This window comes from Marmota monax, unplaced genomic scaffold (genome assembly GCF_021218885.2).
Source record: "Marmota monax isolate L192 unplaced genomic scaffold, Marmota_monax_Labrador192_F-V1.1 WCK01_AAM20220418_F8-fsc00021, whole genome shotgun sequence".
NCBI lineage: Eukaryota > Metazoa > Chordata > Mammalia > Rodentia > Sciuridae > Marmota > Marmota monax.
This window is the reverse complement of record NW_026695228.1, coordinates 10,955,834-10,972,973: the sequence shown is the minus strand read 5'-3', so window position 1 is coordinate 10,972,973 and position 17,140 is coordinate 10,955,834. Positions and strand designations below refer to the sequence as shown.

The window sequence follows — 17,140 nt, the reverse complement described above, 5'->3', positions numbered from 1 at the left end:
CCTCCAGAGATCAAATTTTTTCCTCCATGATTTTCATCTTTTTGTGTTCTATTTTCTTTTAAAGTTGCTATTAATAATTCACAAAAGAAAAAGAGACAGAGAGTGAACAAGGGGCTGGGGTTGTGGCTCAGTGTTAGAGCACTTGCCTGGCATGTATGAGGCCCTGGGTTGGATCTCAGCACCACATATAAATAAACAAATAAAAATAAAGATCTATTGACAACTAAAAAAATATTAAAAAAAAGAACAAGTTCAAATAAAGGGTCTGATGCCATCAGAGAGAAGGAAAAAACTACGTAGGCTAGCTCTGTTTCAAGAAACTGCTAAGCCAGATGGGAGCAGGCAACTAGGAGTGAGAAAGATGGCTCCCAAACTGGAGAGGACCCAGTCAGGCCTCTCCCACCCACCTGGAAGGACACCTCCTAGTATGGGCCCAGGTAAACTGCCAAGAACAAGGACCTCACATTTGACTCCTAAAACATCCCAGAAGATGAGAAAAGAGGTGCTAATGTTTGTGGCCCAGCCAGAGACTGTCTACTGGATGTGTTCCCTGGATCATTCACATATCCACCGCTACGTGCTCTCAGGCAAAGTTTCAGTAAGACCAGACAATACAGAAGAAAACCAGCAAGGCTTGAAGAGTTTGGGAAAACCCACTATTTTCTTCTAAAAAGACTCCCAGAAGAGTAGGGAACATTTTCTCCATACATTGTAAAGATACAATATAACACTAAAAAATTTTCTTTGCAAATTTAACAGGTCATTTCAGGACACAGCCCTGCCTTTGACAGTAGAAGCCCCCTCTCTCCTTTGCCCTTGGGATTGACCTTGGAGAAGAGCCTATGGCATAGACGCACAGCCAGACTTCTCTAGTTCCCCAAGAAAGTTGGTCTACTTGTGTTTTTCTCACACTTCAAACTAGATGGTTTTTACACCTGTTGCGTCATAGTGCCCTTCTAGAAAGAAGTATTAGCCCAGAATCAGATGCCTATAAAAGTAGGGTGATCTAGTTGAAACCAGGTTGCTGGATAGGAACCTAACACCCTCTAACACCCCTTCCTCTCCTCCTTCCTTTCTTGGTGCATCCAAACTGCTCCCTGGCTCCCAAGTGTGCAATCTGGAGTCCTCCAGGCTGAGTGGTCTTGGGATCCTCTCTGGTTCTGATGTCTGGAGTTACTCTTCTCTTGTCTTCCCTCTCAACCCCTCAGTTTTCCAGTCCTTCTGCAGAGACATTTATATCTGCTAAGGAAAATAAGCCTTGGAGTTGTACATATTGGCATTTTAAGCCAGCCGGGCACCTCAGTTGGGAAAGTATTACCTAGTGTCCAGGCTGTGCAAAAAGTGGGTTTTCACAGGCATGGGACTATACTCCTACACACTCAGGCCCTAAGGGGCCTGACGTGGGAGGAACCAACACTAATTTCTAGCACAATGGAGACCCAAAGCTTATGCCTTCAACATGGTTAAAAATTAACATTAGGGTAAAACACCTTGATTTTGAGATAATAAAGTGGGGATTCCCAACCAGTGTTGCCAGTCATACCAGTTTCACCTCGTTTTTGAAAAACAGACTCTTGTGCACATATGTACTGTGGTTTAAGTCAACAGAAGACCACATCACTGTCTCTGATCCATGGTAAATTCCCTGGGGGATCATGGAGTACTTATTCTTTTTTTTTTTTTTTTTTTTAAACAATAGAGCTTTGTTGAATCTGTCAGTGAAGAAACTCTGATGTCCAAACTTTGCAGAATGGCCTAACCTTATATTCTTTCAGAAGGGCTTTATATTTACTAAGCACTATTATAAGCCAGACAAGATATTAGGGATCAATGGCCAATAAGATAAAGTAGACCTCCTCTCTCACTGGCCTTCCGTTCTAGAGAAGGACACATAAAAGCAAGTGGATGAGAGAATAAACTATAATTGGTACCATGAAGGAATGAAATAGGCAGCTAGGTCAAGGAATACAGGATAGACGAGAGATGGCTCTGCGAGGAGGTCAGATTTAGGTTGAAACCCTAAAACATGAAAAATTGGTCATTAGAAAAATGAGAAATTGTGCTATATATGTTTAGTAAGAATTGTAATGCATTCCACTATCATCTATAAATAAAAAGAAAGAAGGAAAATTTTTTAAAAAGCAGCATGAGGAGCTTTAGAGAAACACTGTTGGCATGTACAAAGGTCCTGAGGCAGGCAAGGGCTTAGTAAGTTTGGAGTACTCTAACAGATGGCACTAGACACTTCTGGAGAGGTAGGGGCCCCATTGAGCAGCCTTGTGGACCTTACAAAGAGGAACAGCCATTGGAGGGGGTTAAGCAAGGAAGTGACGTGGTCTAGGTAGCCAATAATGATGGCCTAGCCCCGGGGAAGGGAATTGAAACAGAAATGGAACAAAGAGGAGGGATTCAAGTACTATTTGGGGTGCAGCTGGCTCCTGAGTTCTCATTAAAAATCAGCTCTGCTTCCTGGAGTGGGCCTCGCTCTCAAACTGCTCCGCCCCTTAAACTGAGCCAACATCTGGAAGACACATGGAGGAATCATGGAAGAATATCATTAAACTATCCCCTCCCCCCCCCTTTTTTTTATAATTAGGAAAAGCAGAACAAGCAAGAATTTCTCAGAACACTTCTCCGGCTCCTGGACAATATTCCCAATCCAGCAACAATATATATTTTTTTAATCTTTTAATTTCACGAGGAATTATATGGTTAAAAAAAAAAAATAGCCCCCGGCCACACACCTCCCATAACTGTGCCCTTCTCTCAGGGGAAACTACTGTCGCATGTCTGTGTTTCTTTTGGTGATTGTTTCCACGTCTCTAGAAAACACGCTGACAGGACAGTCCTGGGTTTACCAGATGAAGATGCTCTCTCACCGAATTCCCACCACGAAAGACAAGAACTGGTCTCAGGGACACAGGGGCTCTCTCCCTCCCTCCCTCCTGATGTGACAGGCAAATCCCTCCCTTCAGCTTCTTGATTGCCACGTTGGCTGAATCAGAACCCCTAGGTCAGCGTGTTCACACAGACTGTGGGACCCACCCCAGGAGTTTCTGGGTGTTTTTTTTTTGGGGGGGGGGCAGGGTACTGGGTTGGCCTCAAGTGTTCCTTTCTCAACACACAAGATCCCATGAGAGGCTGCAGCTGCTGGTTCAGGGACCACACTTTAAGAAGTGATGCTCTCCTGGTGACCTCTACAGTAATAGACAGCTATTTCTCATTTCATCAAGTTTTACCATATCTCTTGACTCACCCATTTCAACGATTAAGGTATTAAGAGAACATCTGTCATTCTTCCTTTATCTCTATACACTTGAATTTGATGACATTTACATTTTATGCTATCACCACAGCTCTGATTTTAGCTTGACTGTAAAGACTGATAACCCACAGTGCGAATGTTATCATGGCTACCTGATTGTTTTTTCATAGCAGAGACAAGACAGCTGTCATGGTTATATACCCTTCTCTACGGAGACAAAGGTACAGTCCAGGAAGATCTGACTTCTATTTATGGGAGAATGTTCTGCTGTGAAGTATCTTCCTTATATTCTTCTACTCATTCAAAATCCCACATTTTGATGGAACTGGCGAATCATGCTAAGTGAAATAAGCCAATCCTGAAGAATCAAAGGCTGATGCTTTCTCTGATATGTGGATGTTAATTCACAATAAGGAGGGTAGTGAGGGAAGAACAGAGGTACTTTGGAATTAGATAGAGGGGAGTGAAGGGAGGGGAGGGGACATGGGATTAGGAATGATAGAAGAATGAATCGGACACTATTACCCTATGTATACACGTGATTAGACAACCTGTATAACTATATCATGTACAACCAGAAGAATGAGAAATTATACTCTATTTACATATGATGTCTCAAAATGCGTTCTACTTCATGTATAACTAATTAGAATAAAAAAAATCATTCAAAACAAAAAAAAACACATTTTAACTTGTTTTATATTTGAACCATGACATATTGATCATATTTCTATCTTTCTAGGAGTTTTTATTTTTCCGTATGTGTATACGATAATTTTGTTTACCTTACTTATAAATCAATGGGCCCTTAAATTTCCCTTTTTTAAAAAAAGAATTATTTCTCTTTAAGCCTAGGAACTGTTATTCCATTTTATCCCTTATAATTTCTTTTTTCTTTTGTTTATCTTTCACTTTTTCTGGTTTTCTCACCACTTTGACATAAGAGTTTTAGAGATTTATCCTTTTGGTTGTTCTGAGATTTCTTACCATTGTCTTCTAATTCTTTCACTGAATATTTGGCTCTGGAGTTATTTCCTTGTTCTCAGATTCTTCTTTTGAAAAGGAAATAGAGAGGCTGTGCATGCTGGCGCAGGCCTATAGTCCCAGCAACTCGGGAGGCTAAGGCAGGAGCATCACAAATTCAAAGCCAGCCTCAGCGAGGCCCTAAGCTACTTAGCGAGGCCCTAAGCTACTTAGCAAGGCCCTGTCTCACTATAAAAAACAAGAAGTGCTGGGGATGTAGCTCAGTAGTTAAATGCCTCTGGGTTCAAACCCTGGTATCAAATAAAATTTTTTTTTTTTTTAAAGAAAGAAAAAAGAAATAGAGGGTTGGGGATGTAGCTCAGTGGTAGCGCACTTGCTTAGCATGCATGAGGCACTGGGTTCGATTCTCAGCACCACATACAAATAAAGATCCATCAACAACTAAAAAGTATTAAAAAAAAAAAAAAAAGAGTCGGGTTCATTGTAGAAACTGTGCCCCAGGCTTGATAGACACTGAACTGCGCAGGCAGCTACCTCACTGGGTCAGTTCAGAGATGCAAAGTTTTAAAATGATTCCTGTACCCTCTGCTTAAACCATTTCTATAACACATATAAGAATGTTTATCAGGCCAGCAAGATTTTACTTTTGAAAGTCGAGTGATCCTAGTACTAGGAAACACTTTCCTGGAGTTATCATAATATTCTGATTTACTAGGTCTCCAGCCTGGCCTCTTCCTCCCATTTCACCGTCAGAGGAGAACATGAAGCTGCAATTCCCAGGGGTCTTCTCTCTCTCCTCTTCTCCCTGCTTTCTTCATGCTGCACGTTAAGGCCAGCCCTCCCCTCTGCCCCATCACTCAGGTACCCTATGTCCTTTCATTTCTCCCTTTATTCTAGTGGAGCCTGTTCCCAGTATCAGTGACCAGAAGGACCTGCAGGCCACCCTCTCATGGCACTTGTGCTTTGAGAGAAGCTTATGCTTTAAGTCAAAAGCAGCATCATGAATGTGAAACCAGTCTTGAAAATCAGGATTGGGTCCCATTCTCCCCCTCCCTGCCCTGCAAAGGACAGGTAGCTGATTATCAAAAAAAGGAAGTAGGTAGATAGCAATCCCCATCACCTAACAGCCTCTGGGGGAGGGAAAGGATCACATTTTCCAACACAAGCCCGATCACCCCCTGGATGGCTCTCTTCCTGCACTTTTGGTTACCATGTAGGCAGGATGGGAGGAGGGGACATGAGAAGAAAGGAAGCCTCCAATCTATGAAAGGGGCAAGACACCCCCAGTCCTTTGGGCACTAGATCTGGACCCTTCCTCTCCAGAGGAGTCACTCTCTCTGTTCTATCCTTTAAATAAAACTTTTTGCTCTTGCCTCAATGTTTCTTGGGTGTTTAATCTTCAACACCAGGGAACAGGGACCCGATCCTGATGTTTAAGACCAGTTTCAAAAGGTAGTAGTGCCCAGGGTGCCTGTACGTGCAGAAGGCACTGACCACTGCAGGCCCTTCTCTAGTGGACATGAGTGGAGGCACCAATGGTTACCTGCACATCCTTCCACAGAGAACTGTCCTCAGCTGGGAGTCCAAAGAGGGCTGCACTCTCCTTCCACCCAATCCCCAGGGCCAGCCAACACTGACTCATACAGAGTACAAAAGGTACCAGCATCATCGCCTCAGAGGAGAATAATTCTCAGGTGTCATTTATGCTCCTGGATCTCCCTGAGCTTCCATTTGCCACTCAAATATGCAAGACAGGGGTCACTGTTCTGCAGTTTCCCCCTCTGTTCATGGCAATCTAAAGAATTGCAAAGGCAGGTGGTTCTAAAAGGCTCTGCCCCTGCCCTGCCCAGAGGATTGGATTACCCCTCCACAAAACAGTTTTTCTGATCCTGCCCAGGGTCTCGGACCATGGTGAGTTTGTGTTTTAATGAAAGATTTAGAGCACATTTCAGATCACACATTCCTTGCATGTTTCCTTGTACCGATACTGCTCACGGCAGACTGAATCAGTTCCCAGGCTCACCTCTAGTTCAGGTGCCCTGCCTCCAATGTCACTTCAAAGCTCCTCCACAGAGCAACCCATCCCAGAATCTGATGAGCATGGAACAGGTCAGGTCCCCACCCGCATTTGTAGGGGGCTCTGGCTTCAGGGGCATGTGGGTCAGGCATGTATAACTCTGCCACCATTACAGTAAGATGCAATTCTTGCTTCTTCTTTACTTCATTCCCTCCCCCACCAATAAAACATTCATAGAGTACCTACTGTATACCCATCTAAATCTGCCAACAGTCTCGAAACAGCTGGTGTATCATTTTGCAGATTTGAAAGGGAAGCCCAGCGACGGGGTGTGCCCTGGCCATTATTCTGGGTCATTTCTGTGGGCTTTCAGGGTCTGACCTGATTCTTTTGGGCAATCTTTTGTCCCTTCTTCCAGCGCAGAACTGGAGTCAAAGCCGGCAGCTCCCTCTCCTCCTCGCCAGTCACATGTGCTCCGAGGCTGTAGGCAGCTTCGAACACTATGGGGCTGATGACGTCCTGCACCCTCCGCTGCAACGACAAACAAGCAGGCAGGTTAACCACAGGTCCCCACCGACAGCCACAGAGATTCCTGTTCACATAGGGCTTTCACAAGAATTGACTCCCAGGATCCTCACAGCCACCCTTGTGAGGTCAAGTCTGATAACTTTGGTTTTTCAGATGAGGTTAGCCCAGCCTCTGCAGTTATCATCTTGCCCCACTCTGCAAATGGGGGAGTGCTTTTTGCTTCACCTTTCATGGTGCTAAATCATCTCCTCTTGGGCATGTGAAGCACATTATTTTACTCATCTTCCAGAAATTCCTAGGTGGGAAAGCATTGGCACTCTACAGCTAACCCTCTGCATTCGTGGCACTTGGATAATCGAGGCTCTTTTGCATTGAGATTATGGATTGGTTGTTAGCGCAGGGGACTCAGACACCAGTGTACCTCCACCCCAAGTCAGTTGTCAGGGATGAAAGTCTGACTTCTGGCCTTGTGTCCTTTTCTTTTCCACCAAGTTAAATGAAGTTAAAGAGGATTCAACTCTGCCTCACTCATTGTTTTTATTGCACTTGCCTCCAAGAAGCAGGTATGGCTCCTGAGTTTATTGGGCCATGGAACCCTGTGTTTCCTCAGACTTCCTTGGGCTCAGTGTTGAGAAGAACATACTCAGAGATGCAGGAGGGCAGATTAGAAATCTCTCATAGCAGCCCAGGAGGGGAGAAGGTGGGACAGAGACCAGGACAGCGTGAGTTGGGGAGGCAGATGTGGCTGGGCCCATGGCTCCCTAGCTGTGGGGGACGGGACAGAGGGGCACAGATGACTTCAGGAGTGGATTGCTGAGTGACTAACAGATGATTATATCTGTGCTCAACAAAGCATTTGCATAAATAGCATAGGGGACCTCTCTAGGAGGGTGATAGAGGCAGCTTTGGATTAACTCTTTCCAGAATATTCTCAGGAACTCCAGATTCTAGGAGCAGATTTTAGATTCTCATCCTTTCCAGGAGTGAGTCACACACTCACTCTCCAGTACCTTCCTGCATGCTGGCTCTGCTTACCAGACCTTGAAGATGTTGGGTGGTATGGAGAAGAATGAATGAATGCAATCCTAACATGTTTATAAGTAAATTATCTTTCTTTAAGCATGTCTCAAGTTTTAGCATTTTAGTTATTCATGTCAAAGTACGTGAGCTCTGGGCTGGGGATGTAGCACAGCGGTACTACACTGTTGTTCTCAGGGAGGATGGAAAGATGGCAGTGGGGGACCGCGATCACTTCACATTTCCCTGTTCCCAGCTGATTTCAGGGACTGGGCTAAGCCCTTTCATAGACATTTGACTGAAACCTCACAGCCCCTGAGTTGGTATATTACTGTCTCCATTTTACAGAGACGGTAACTGAGATACGAGAGTTCAAATAAATTCCCTCCATCCCAAAGCGAGTTAAGTGCTAGAACAGACTTACTCTTAGAACCGCAAGCAAAAAGACCTTCCTTGTCCATTATATACTATTTTTAAAAAAGCATTCCAACCACTTTCAGTTCCAGAATAACTCTAAAAAATGACTTATTTGCTTAAGAGCATATTGAGCAAAGAGGGAAGGGAATGTGACACACACTCTAGGCTGAAGGTGAATGAATGACAAATAACTAGAAAATGGGCAGTTTTCAAACATGCAGTCCTTCAAGCAGTGGCTGATGGGGAGGGAACCTTTACCCAGGGCCTATCTTATTTTGGGTGAGTATTTTGACATCTAGGGGCGTGGATGCTGCTCTCTGGAAATGACAGGATGAACCTGTCTTAATTAAGAAATTGGAAAAACAGCTTCCTATTCCATGGAGCAGACAGGAAGTCAAACCCCACGGAGCTGAGGGTGGGGACAGAGGAGGGTGAAGCACTTAGAAACAGGCTGACACCCTCAGAAGCACAGCCTCTCCTTCCTGGACTGGGCTTGTTTTCTTTGAGCTGTGGAGCAAAAGTAGCAGCCCCATTTAGTGGTTTCCTGGTCATTTTTGGAAGCACAGATTCCCTCTGCTCAGCGATTAAGTGGAAGAACTCCTCAGGATGGAGAGAGGCCTAGGGCTCTGGCACAGACCACCGTTACCGAAATTTTACTACTTAAAGTCACTTTTACTACGAACTGAAACTTCTGAAGGTGAACATGTTCTGACCAATGGGAAGGTCAGAATCTACCTCTTCCTGTTAAAAAATCTACAGGAGTCTCTCGCTTTGAACATTGTAGGAGCCCCCATGGAGAAGAACACCCAGACTGGAAGCAGAACTGGCAGTGGCTAAGGTTTTATAGGGAACTTAACATACACTCCATTTGGGATTTATTGGGTGCTTACTTTATGCCAGGCAATGTGCTGGGCCACAGGGAGCCAGACATGAAAGACCTTCTGGGAATTATTGGTTACAGGGGACACAGGCATGCAGTGACAGTGCAGAGCACAGGCAGCAGGGCAGAGGTGGCTTTGGGGACACAAAGTAAGGACACCTGGTTCATACTGCGCTGGCAGGTATCCCAGAGGAGGTTCCCCTGGGCTAAGTTGGAAGACAGGAGGTCAGCCAGAGAGCGGGCAGGAGGCCCAGCTGGCACAGCAGTGGACAGAGGGCACTAGGTGTCCGGCAGACTATATATGACTCCCAGAGGTGGGAAGGTCAGGCTGGCCGGCCAGAGTGGAGAGGAGGCTCAGGCCCAAAGCAGATCCAAGGCAGCCTGGAAAGCTGTGTGAACGTCATCGTCAAGTTCTGGAAGATGGGGGAGGGGGTTAACATGGTGACAGTGGCTATGTTCTAGAAAGATCCTTCTAGCTGCAGCATAGAAGTGAGCTGATGGTACGGGAGAGGAGGCAAGGGAGGAGTCTACCGACGGGAAAAGATAATGAGGGTCTGAATCAATGGGATAGAGAAAAGGGGACCTGGCTACCTGGCCAAAGGCAGGCAGGTACAGCTGATTGGGAGAAACACTCAGGTGACTGGGTTGCACCCCTGGCTCTATGACTCTCGGCAAGCTGGACCTGCAGCCTGTGGCACTGCTGCCTGGCCGTGGGACTTAGCAACCTGCTCCACAGCTGCTTTTCCCCACTGAGAAATGAAGGCTCTTCTCTTCCTCAGCTCATCAGCAATGACGGTGAAATGAAAACAGGAAGAGCTGGCCTCACTTTAAATTTGCAAATAACACAGAAGGTCAGCAAATAAGCAGTTAGCACTAAGCCAGTTAACTGTGTCGGGGAAAATCCTCTAAGTTTGATTTTTTTTTTTTTTTTTTTTTTTAAAGAGGCCACAGAATTTTTTTTTTTTTTTCCAAAACATGTGATCTTTTTGTCCCCTCCAGCCTGTGTCCTATTGCTCTGTATCCAACCCCACTTCCGTCTAGGATGACCTTGCAGACTCCTGGAAATGAGAAATCGTCACACACTAGATGCCCTTTCCTTCAACAGTATGATCAGGTCCCTCCACAGACCACGTGTTCAACAGTGGCCCCACAAAACTGTACGGCCGGTGACCTTCCAACCGTCTTTGTGTAACTACACTCTCCTGTGCTACACGGTGGCAAATCTCCTACTCAGGCCTTTCTCAGAACATCCTCCTCATTCAGTGACTCACGGCTGTAATTAGAATGGCACTTGTATGTCAGGGGCTATTTTAAAATTCTCATACACTCCAAGATTCTTTTAAAAGCAAACTGAGAATTTCGCACTTCCAGAAATACAATGACTTACTAAAGATGGATCCTCCCAGTGGCCACTGGAAATGTTGAACGTGCAAACGTGCACCCTTATTTAAAAGTATCAAGGAACCATCAAGACAGCCAGGACTTCAGAGCTCAGGGTCCCCCCAAAAAAGGACAGAACATAGAGGTGGCCACAACATCAACTGGTGTTTTCATCGCTGGTGAGTCTCCAGATTTGGGAGCAAGCAGTGTGGGATGAAGCTGAACAGGAAGAATGGCCAAGAGGTCCAGGGTCTGGGCTTCTGAGCTCAGCTTCGGGTCGTCTTGGGAATCTGTGGCGATGACACTTAAGAGCTCTGGATTCCAGAGGACAAGTCATGGAGAAAAACAAGCATACTGAGGTGAGGCCAAGGTTGATGCTACATTTCTCCACAAGGCACTGGGTAATTCCACAGCAGCCCATGAGACCAAGATATCAAGCTGAAGACAGAGGCCAAAGTTCTGAGAAGGCAAGAAAGTTTAACTAGAGACTGGAAAGCAGAAGAGAGGACCCGTGACCTAAAAGGGTGAACCAATAGGAAATATTCAGGTCCAAGTGGAGAAGAGAAAGAATAGAAAATGAACTTGAGAAACTTACATGATTACATAATATACCTAGCACAGTGACGATCGCAACATAGGTGAGAAGTAAGCGGTGGCTATTATTATCTTTGCTGTAATTTTTAAAAATGACTTCGTAAGAAAATTTGTCAAAACTGCCGTATTGCTAAAGGAATTCTTATGATGAGCTGTGCATGTAGCAGGATCTATTTTTTCATCTCATAAGAAAATAAGTTGAGACCAACTGTGGTTTAAAAATGAATTACAAGATGAACTGACAAATGAAAACCCAGGGAGAAAATTCTAGAAATAATCTTAGAACAAAACTTTATGAAAGGCACCGCTGACTACAATAGTTTTCCAACACAGGATTTATGCTGGGCAAAGGCGACAAAGCTTTGTCTTCAGATGAGTTGAGTTATAAACACTGGCTAGACAGCCAGAGCTCCAAATCCAGTTGAATTCAACCAACTCTAGAAATCCCATCAGGACAGCAGGAAATAAGTGGTAAGCAAATCAGTATATCTGGTTTCTGAAAGTTTCTCAATGAGTTTAGAGATTTTAATTATGGCCACATTAATTTATATGCAATACCATATTACATTAATGGATATCATCAGTCTGACACATAATGACCCTTTGGCAAGCATTAGTGCTCAGTAAGGGTAAGAAAGCTCTCTGATTAACATATTTACATAAATTATTCTATTGGACTATGAAATTCACAAACCCCACCGATGCTTTAGACTCTTTGAAGATAAATCAACATCTAACTGGATATTTGGAAAATGGTTTGCTTCTGTGGTTTTTTTGTTTTGTTTTGTTGGTGGGGGCAGACTGTGGCTGTGGGAACAGGATCTCAGCTCTGCCTTGAGTTCCCATCTCCCGGACAATATGGAGCATGTTCCTATCTGAAAGGGTGGAATGCAGCAGCAGTGGCCAGGACACGGAGCTCAAGGTAGGGCTGGGAATGACAGTGTGTGGAGTGGCTGAGCAATGTGAGGGGCAGATATTGCAGTGACCATCCATGAGGAACATCCATGGGTGGCCTTCTGCCAACACTTGGCTGCTGTGTGCCTTCTTCCTGGCACCACACAAGGAACAGAGAAGCAGAGAGGATGCAAGCAGGGAGAGATGAGAGTGAAGAACAGAAATGCAGATGAGAAGGGGCCCAAGCAAGAACTGTGGGGACCCGATGAGGGAGGAATCGCATCTGACCCAGAGGGGAATGGATGTGGGAGTATTGAGGTCTTGGAGAGCAGGTAGCCCTGCAAGGAGAACTCAAAGTTCAGCAGGCTGACAGGGGAATGGGAATGAGGGCCATGGCAGCAGTTACTGAAGATGATATGGATGCCTAATGGACGGTCCCAAGGAATGGGGGAAGCATGATAATAGGGAAAGCAAGGACTTTGAAATCAGATGGTGCTTGGTCAGAGGGAGACCCAAACCGTGGGATCTTGGTCGCCTTGCTTCCTCTCCAAACCTGTTTTCTGAGATGTAAAGTGGGTTGTCAGAATCAACCTTGCCCAATTGCTTTGAAGATCAGACACACTAAGCTACTCATCAAGCACCTTGGAGAGCTCCAAGCACTCTGGGGAAGCTAGGGGCTGCATCCTCTTGATCACCACCACCTCTACCTGAGGGGAGAGAGCCGGGCAAGACCACAAGGTGGAGGGCAGCGAGGTTGGGAGACACCGAGGGAAAGCAGGGAACAGCAGGCCTCAGGGCCTCAGGGGAAGGAGCTGGCCTTTCATTCTACGGCAATGAAGATAACCATGAATTTTTTGTTACCCTTAAGGAAAGAAGCCCAGAGGCAACCTGAAGGAATGACAGAGGTGGAAGAGAGTAAGGACAGGCTCTTGACAGGGTGCGGGCAGTCCAGCTGCATGCTCCTAGCCATCAGCAGGCCACACCTCCTGTGCAGGGGACTGTCCTTGGTCAAGTGAGAGCCACCTCACCTAGGGTTTATATTCCTCACTCCTTCCCACAGGGCCTCCCCCCAAGCCTGACTGGCTGCATAGCGGCACAGAAAGGACCCCACACCTCAACTGGGACAACTCTGAGGTACAATCTGTTTTCCAGAGCTTTCTGGGATTAGCATGAGGCTCGTCTCCAGCCAAAAGCTAGTTCTTACTCAGCTCCTTCTCCTGCCCCCTCTGGCTTCCCTGGTTCTCCTCCTGAGACCCCCCCCCCCCACACACACACACCCCTGTGTGAACTTCAATCCCTCTCTCAGGTTCTGCTTCTAGGCAGCAACCTAATGTTACCCAAAACCGTGGCAACAAAACACACTCACAATATACAGATAAAATATGAACGGTTGGAGGTAGGGGGAGAGAGAGTCCACCCCTCCTCATTCTGCGCTCCTAGACTCTAAAGGACACCAAGAATGCAGCAGGGATCTGAGGAGGAAGCTGCAGCCAGGGAGGTCTTTGAATCAAAGAGGAGAGGGATGCTCCCTCTGCCCTGTGAACCCCAGCCTCTTCTCAGGAAGAAAGCGTGGCTAAAAGATGGCTGCAAATGGTCTCGAAAATGAACCAGTCAGGCCCGGACAGCTCCTAGGAGATGCTGGTCTGCAGGAGACAAATTCCTCCTGTTCAGACTGCGGCCTGCACACCCAACACTGAGTGTGCCGTGTATCACGTAATGACTGGTCCCCATGCCCATCTCTACCACCACCACACTCTAAGATCAAAGTGGCTTGATCAGATTCTGAAGGCAGCTCATTCCACATCTGCTCAGACCTCTATTGTGGGGGAGGGGGGCAGTAGGCCTGAGATAATAGTGTACATGCATGCCTACTGCATTCTGGACTCAGTGTTGTGTGATTTACACAGGTAATAAACTAAGTCCATTTCCCCCATATTTGATTGGTGCATTACAGTTGTATGTAATGGGGAGGATTTGTTATGTATTTATACATGTACACAATGTAACAATATTATTTGGCCAATATCATTCCCCAGTGTTTTTCCCTTTCTCTTCTATTCTCTCTCCCTGTGGTCTCTTTCCTCTATTCTACTGATCTCCCTTCAATTTTCATGAGAGTCCCCCACCTTTCTTTTCCTTTTTCCTCTGTAGCTTCCACACATGAGCCATGTGACCCTTGACATTCTGGGTTTGGCTTATTTCATTTAACATAATGCACTCAAGTTCTATCCACTCTCCTGTAAGTGACAATTTCATTTTCCTTTATGGCTGAATAAAACTCCATTGTGTACATATACCACATTTTCTTTATCCATTAATACACTGATGGACACCTAAGTTGGTTCCATAGTTTGGCTATTGTGAACTATGCTGCTATAAACATGGCTATACATGTGTCACTGTAGTGTGATGACTTTAATTCCTTAGAATAAGTACCAAGGAGGTATAACTGAGTCAGACCTCTATTTTGAAAGTCACAGACGTCAGGAGATTCCCATATACAGCAGCCACTGTCAGTGCCCTGGACAGAGGCCCTTGATCAGCTGGTGTACCTATTCCTAGCTGCTAAGAGCTTTGGCATCAACATCTCACACCTACAACCTTCTTAGAACTGCCCTGGGAAGGTAGGTGCCATCTCTAGAGTAAGCCTTCAAAGAGATGCCCTGTGACAGGGAGAGCTCGAAGATGACCCCAATGACCCATGCCCTTGTATAATCCCCTCCCCTTGAGTGTATGCCCTTGTATAAAGTGAAGGAAGAACTGGACCTTGGTGGATGTCACTGCTGCGATTATGCTACATTACTTGGCAAAGGGGAAGAGAGTTTGTAGATGTAATTAAAGTCCTGAATCAGCTGAATTGAGTTAATAATATGGGAAGTTTTCTGGTGAGCTTATGTGGGTGGCCCCTTGGTGACTGGAAGCAGTAGACAGCCTCCTGATGACCTTAAAGAAGCCAGTCACCATGTGCTCCACAACTGTAAGGAAATGAATTCCACCAACAACCACAGGAGCCTGGAAGACAACCCCCGACCTCAGCCAAGACCCCAGCCCAACACCTGGATTTCAGCCTTGTGAGACCCTGAACAGGGGACTAGCAACACCCAGACTCCTGATCCATAGAAGCTCTGAGATAATAAGTGTGTATTGTTTCAAGTTGCAAAGTTTGTCATTTCTTGAAATAATCTAGAAAATGAACTCATGCCTGACTCTTCTAGCTGGAGGATACAGTGGGGTAACAGCCCACCACCCACATCACTGGGTAGGATGAGCTCTATTTCAGAGTTCCTCCATGGCATAGACTGAGGCTAGACTCTTCCTGAGGCCACATGTCTACTCAACTTTCCCCTGCTTTATTCGGTTGCCCTCCCTCTGACAGCATCCCTCAGCATCACCAGTAAATCTCAGGCAAAACTCCTCAGCATAGATTCTGCTTCTAGGAAACAGGGATACCATGGAATAAATTCCCTACTGAACTTGTGGTTTAAGTCTCCTCAAAGAGGTGAGAAAGGCTGGATAAAGTGCCAGGGTGACTCAGAGCTCCGTCTGACCAGAACCCAAGGAGATCCTCATCAACTTTGGGGAAAGGAAGTGTCCTGCATCGGTTCTCATTTTGACCATTGTTCTCCATTGCTTTCCAACCTGGACTTTCAACTTTGCCCTTCTCTTATTTATTCTCAAAAATAACAGAAACAGGTCTCCAAGAATAAATCTTAGGACTCAAGGGGTAAAGATACAGAGCAGACCCTGGCCACCTCAGGACAATCGTGTGTGTGTGTGTGTGTGTTTCTCTAGCTGTTCATGAAACATCTTTGTCTGGTGTGTGTATGAGGTACTGATGTTGATGAAATACAAAGCTTGGACAGAAAAGGACCAGGGCTGGGCATGGTGGCGCATGCCTGTAATCCCAGTAGCTCAGGAGGCTGAGACAAGAGGATGGCAGGTTTGAAGCCAGCCTCAGCAACTGAGAGAGGTTATAAGCAACCTAGTGAGACCCAGTCTCAAAATAAAAAGGGCTGGGGATGTGGTTCAGTGGTTGATTGCCTTTGAGTTCAATCCTTCAATCCCTGGTGAAGGGAAGGAAGGAAGGAAGGAAAGGAAGGAAGGAAGGAAGGAAGGAAAGGGCGAGGACTTAGACCATCCGCAAAGTTTATAATGAGCTCTTTGACCCTAAAGACTTGGTCTATTACTACAGGTCACATAAATGATATACTGTTCTATTACAGTGAACCAAAATTATATCCTCAAGCAGAGGTCAGTAACCTCAGGGAGTCTGTGAACCTAAATGGAGAAAGAAATTACAACTTTTTAAGAAAAATATTCATTTTTAGTTTTAGGTGGACACAATATCTTTTTTTTTTTTTTTTTTTAATTTTTACATGGTGCTGAGAATCAAACCCAGTGCCTCACTCATGCTAGGCGAGCACTCTACCACTTGAGCCACAGCCAAGAAATTAAAACTTTTTAAAAAAATTTTTTCCAGTGGCAGATGGACACAATACCTCTATTTTATTTATTTTTATGTGGTGCTGAGGATCGAACTCAGTGCCTCACACATGTTAAGCAAGTGCTCTACCACTGAGCTACAACCACAGCCCTATGTTTTTATTAATACATAATCAAAATTTAATATTTTCTTCCACCACAAATTTAAGCAGCAAACCACTTAAGCCCTACAAAGTCCTAAGACTCAGTCATCAATAAAATCTTCAATATTTTCACATATTACTGTTTTAGATACTTTGAAAAATTGTTGCATAAGTCCTTTAAATTTTCAGTTATCATTATGTAATGCATTACAAAAAGCAGGTATATTAGTATATCACAAGTTGTGGTTTTTAAAAAAACATTCCCATAACTGCATTTCAATATAATTGGATTTCTTTGAAATTGTTCAATTGCATGCATTTAAAAATATTCTTCTGAGAAGGGATCTCTCAACTGTTATAGGAATCCATGTGATGCACAGAAATGGGTAAGAACTTTAAATAGTAAAGGATGATGAAAAGAGCCATCCTGTGATCTCTGAAATGCTTCATAATACACTTAATAAGTACAGAAAGAAACATTATGCTGCTTCAGTCTTCATGGGTTAGATGAATGCCCCAGTCTCAGCAGTTAAAAATATACTGTCCATTACATTTTATGACAAGTTCAGGGTCTGAGC

General features: G+C 45.0%; 1 protein-coding gene across 1 annotated transcript in view; it reads right to left on the bottom strand.

Annotated features, from left to right (window-relative positions):
• The window catches only part of Itga9 (integrin subunit alpha 9), a 320,954-nt gene that overhangs the window by 152,518 nt on the left and 151,296 nt on the right, over positions 1-17,140 (bottom strand). The window contains exon 16 of the mRNA XM_046436952.2: positions 6,648-6,797. Within this exon, the coding sequence (XP_046292908.1) occupies positions 6,648-6,797 (150 nt within the window). The remainder of the gene's footprint in view (positions 1-6,647; positions 6,798-17,140) is intronic.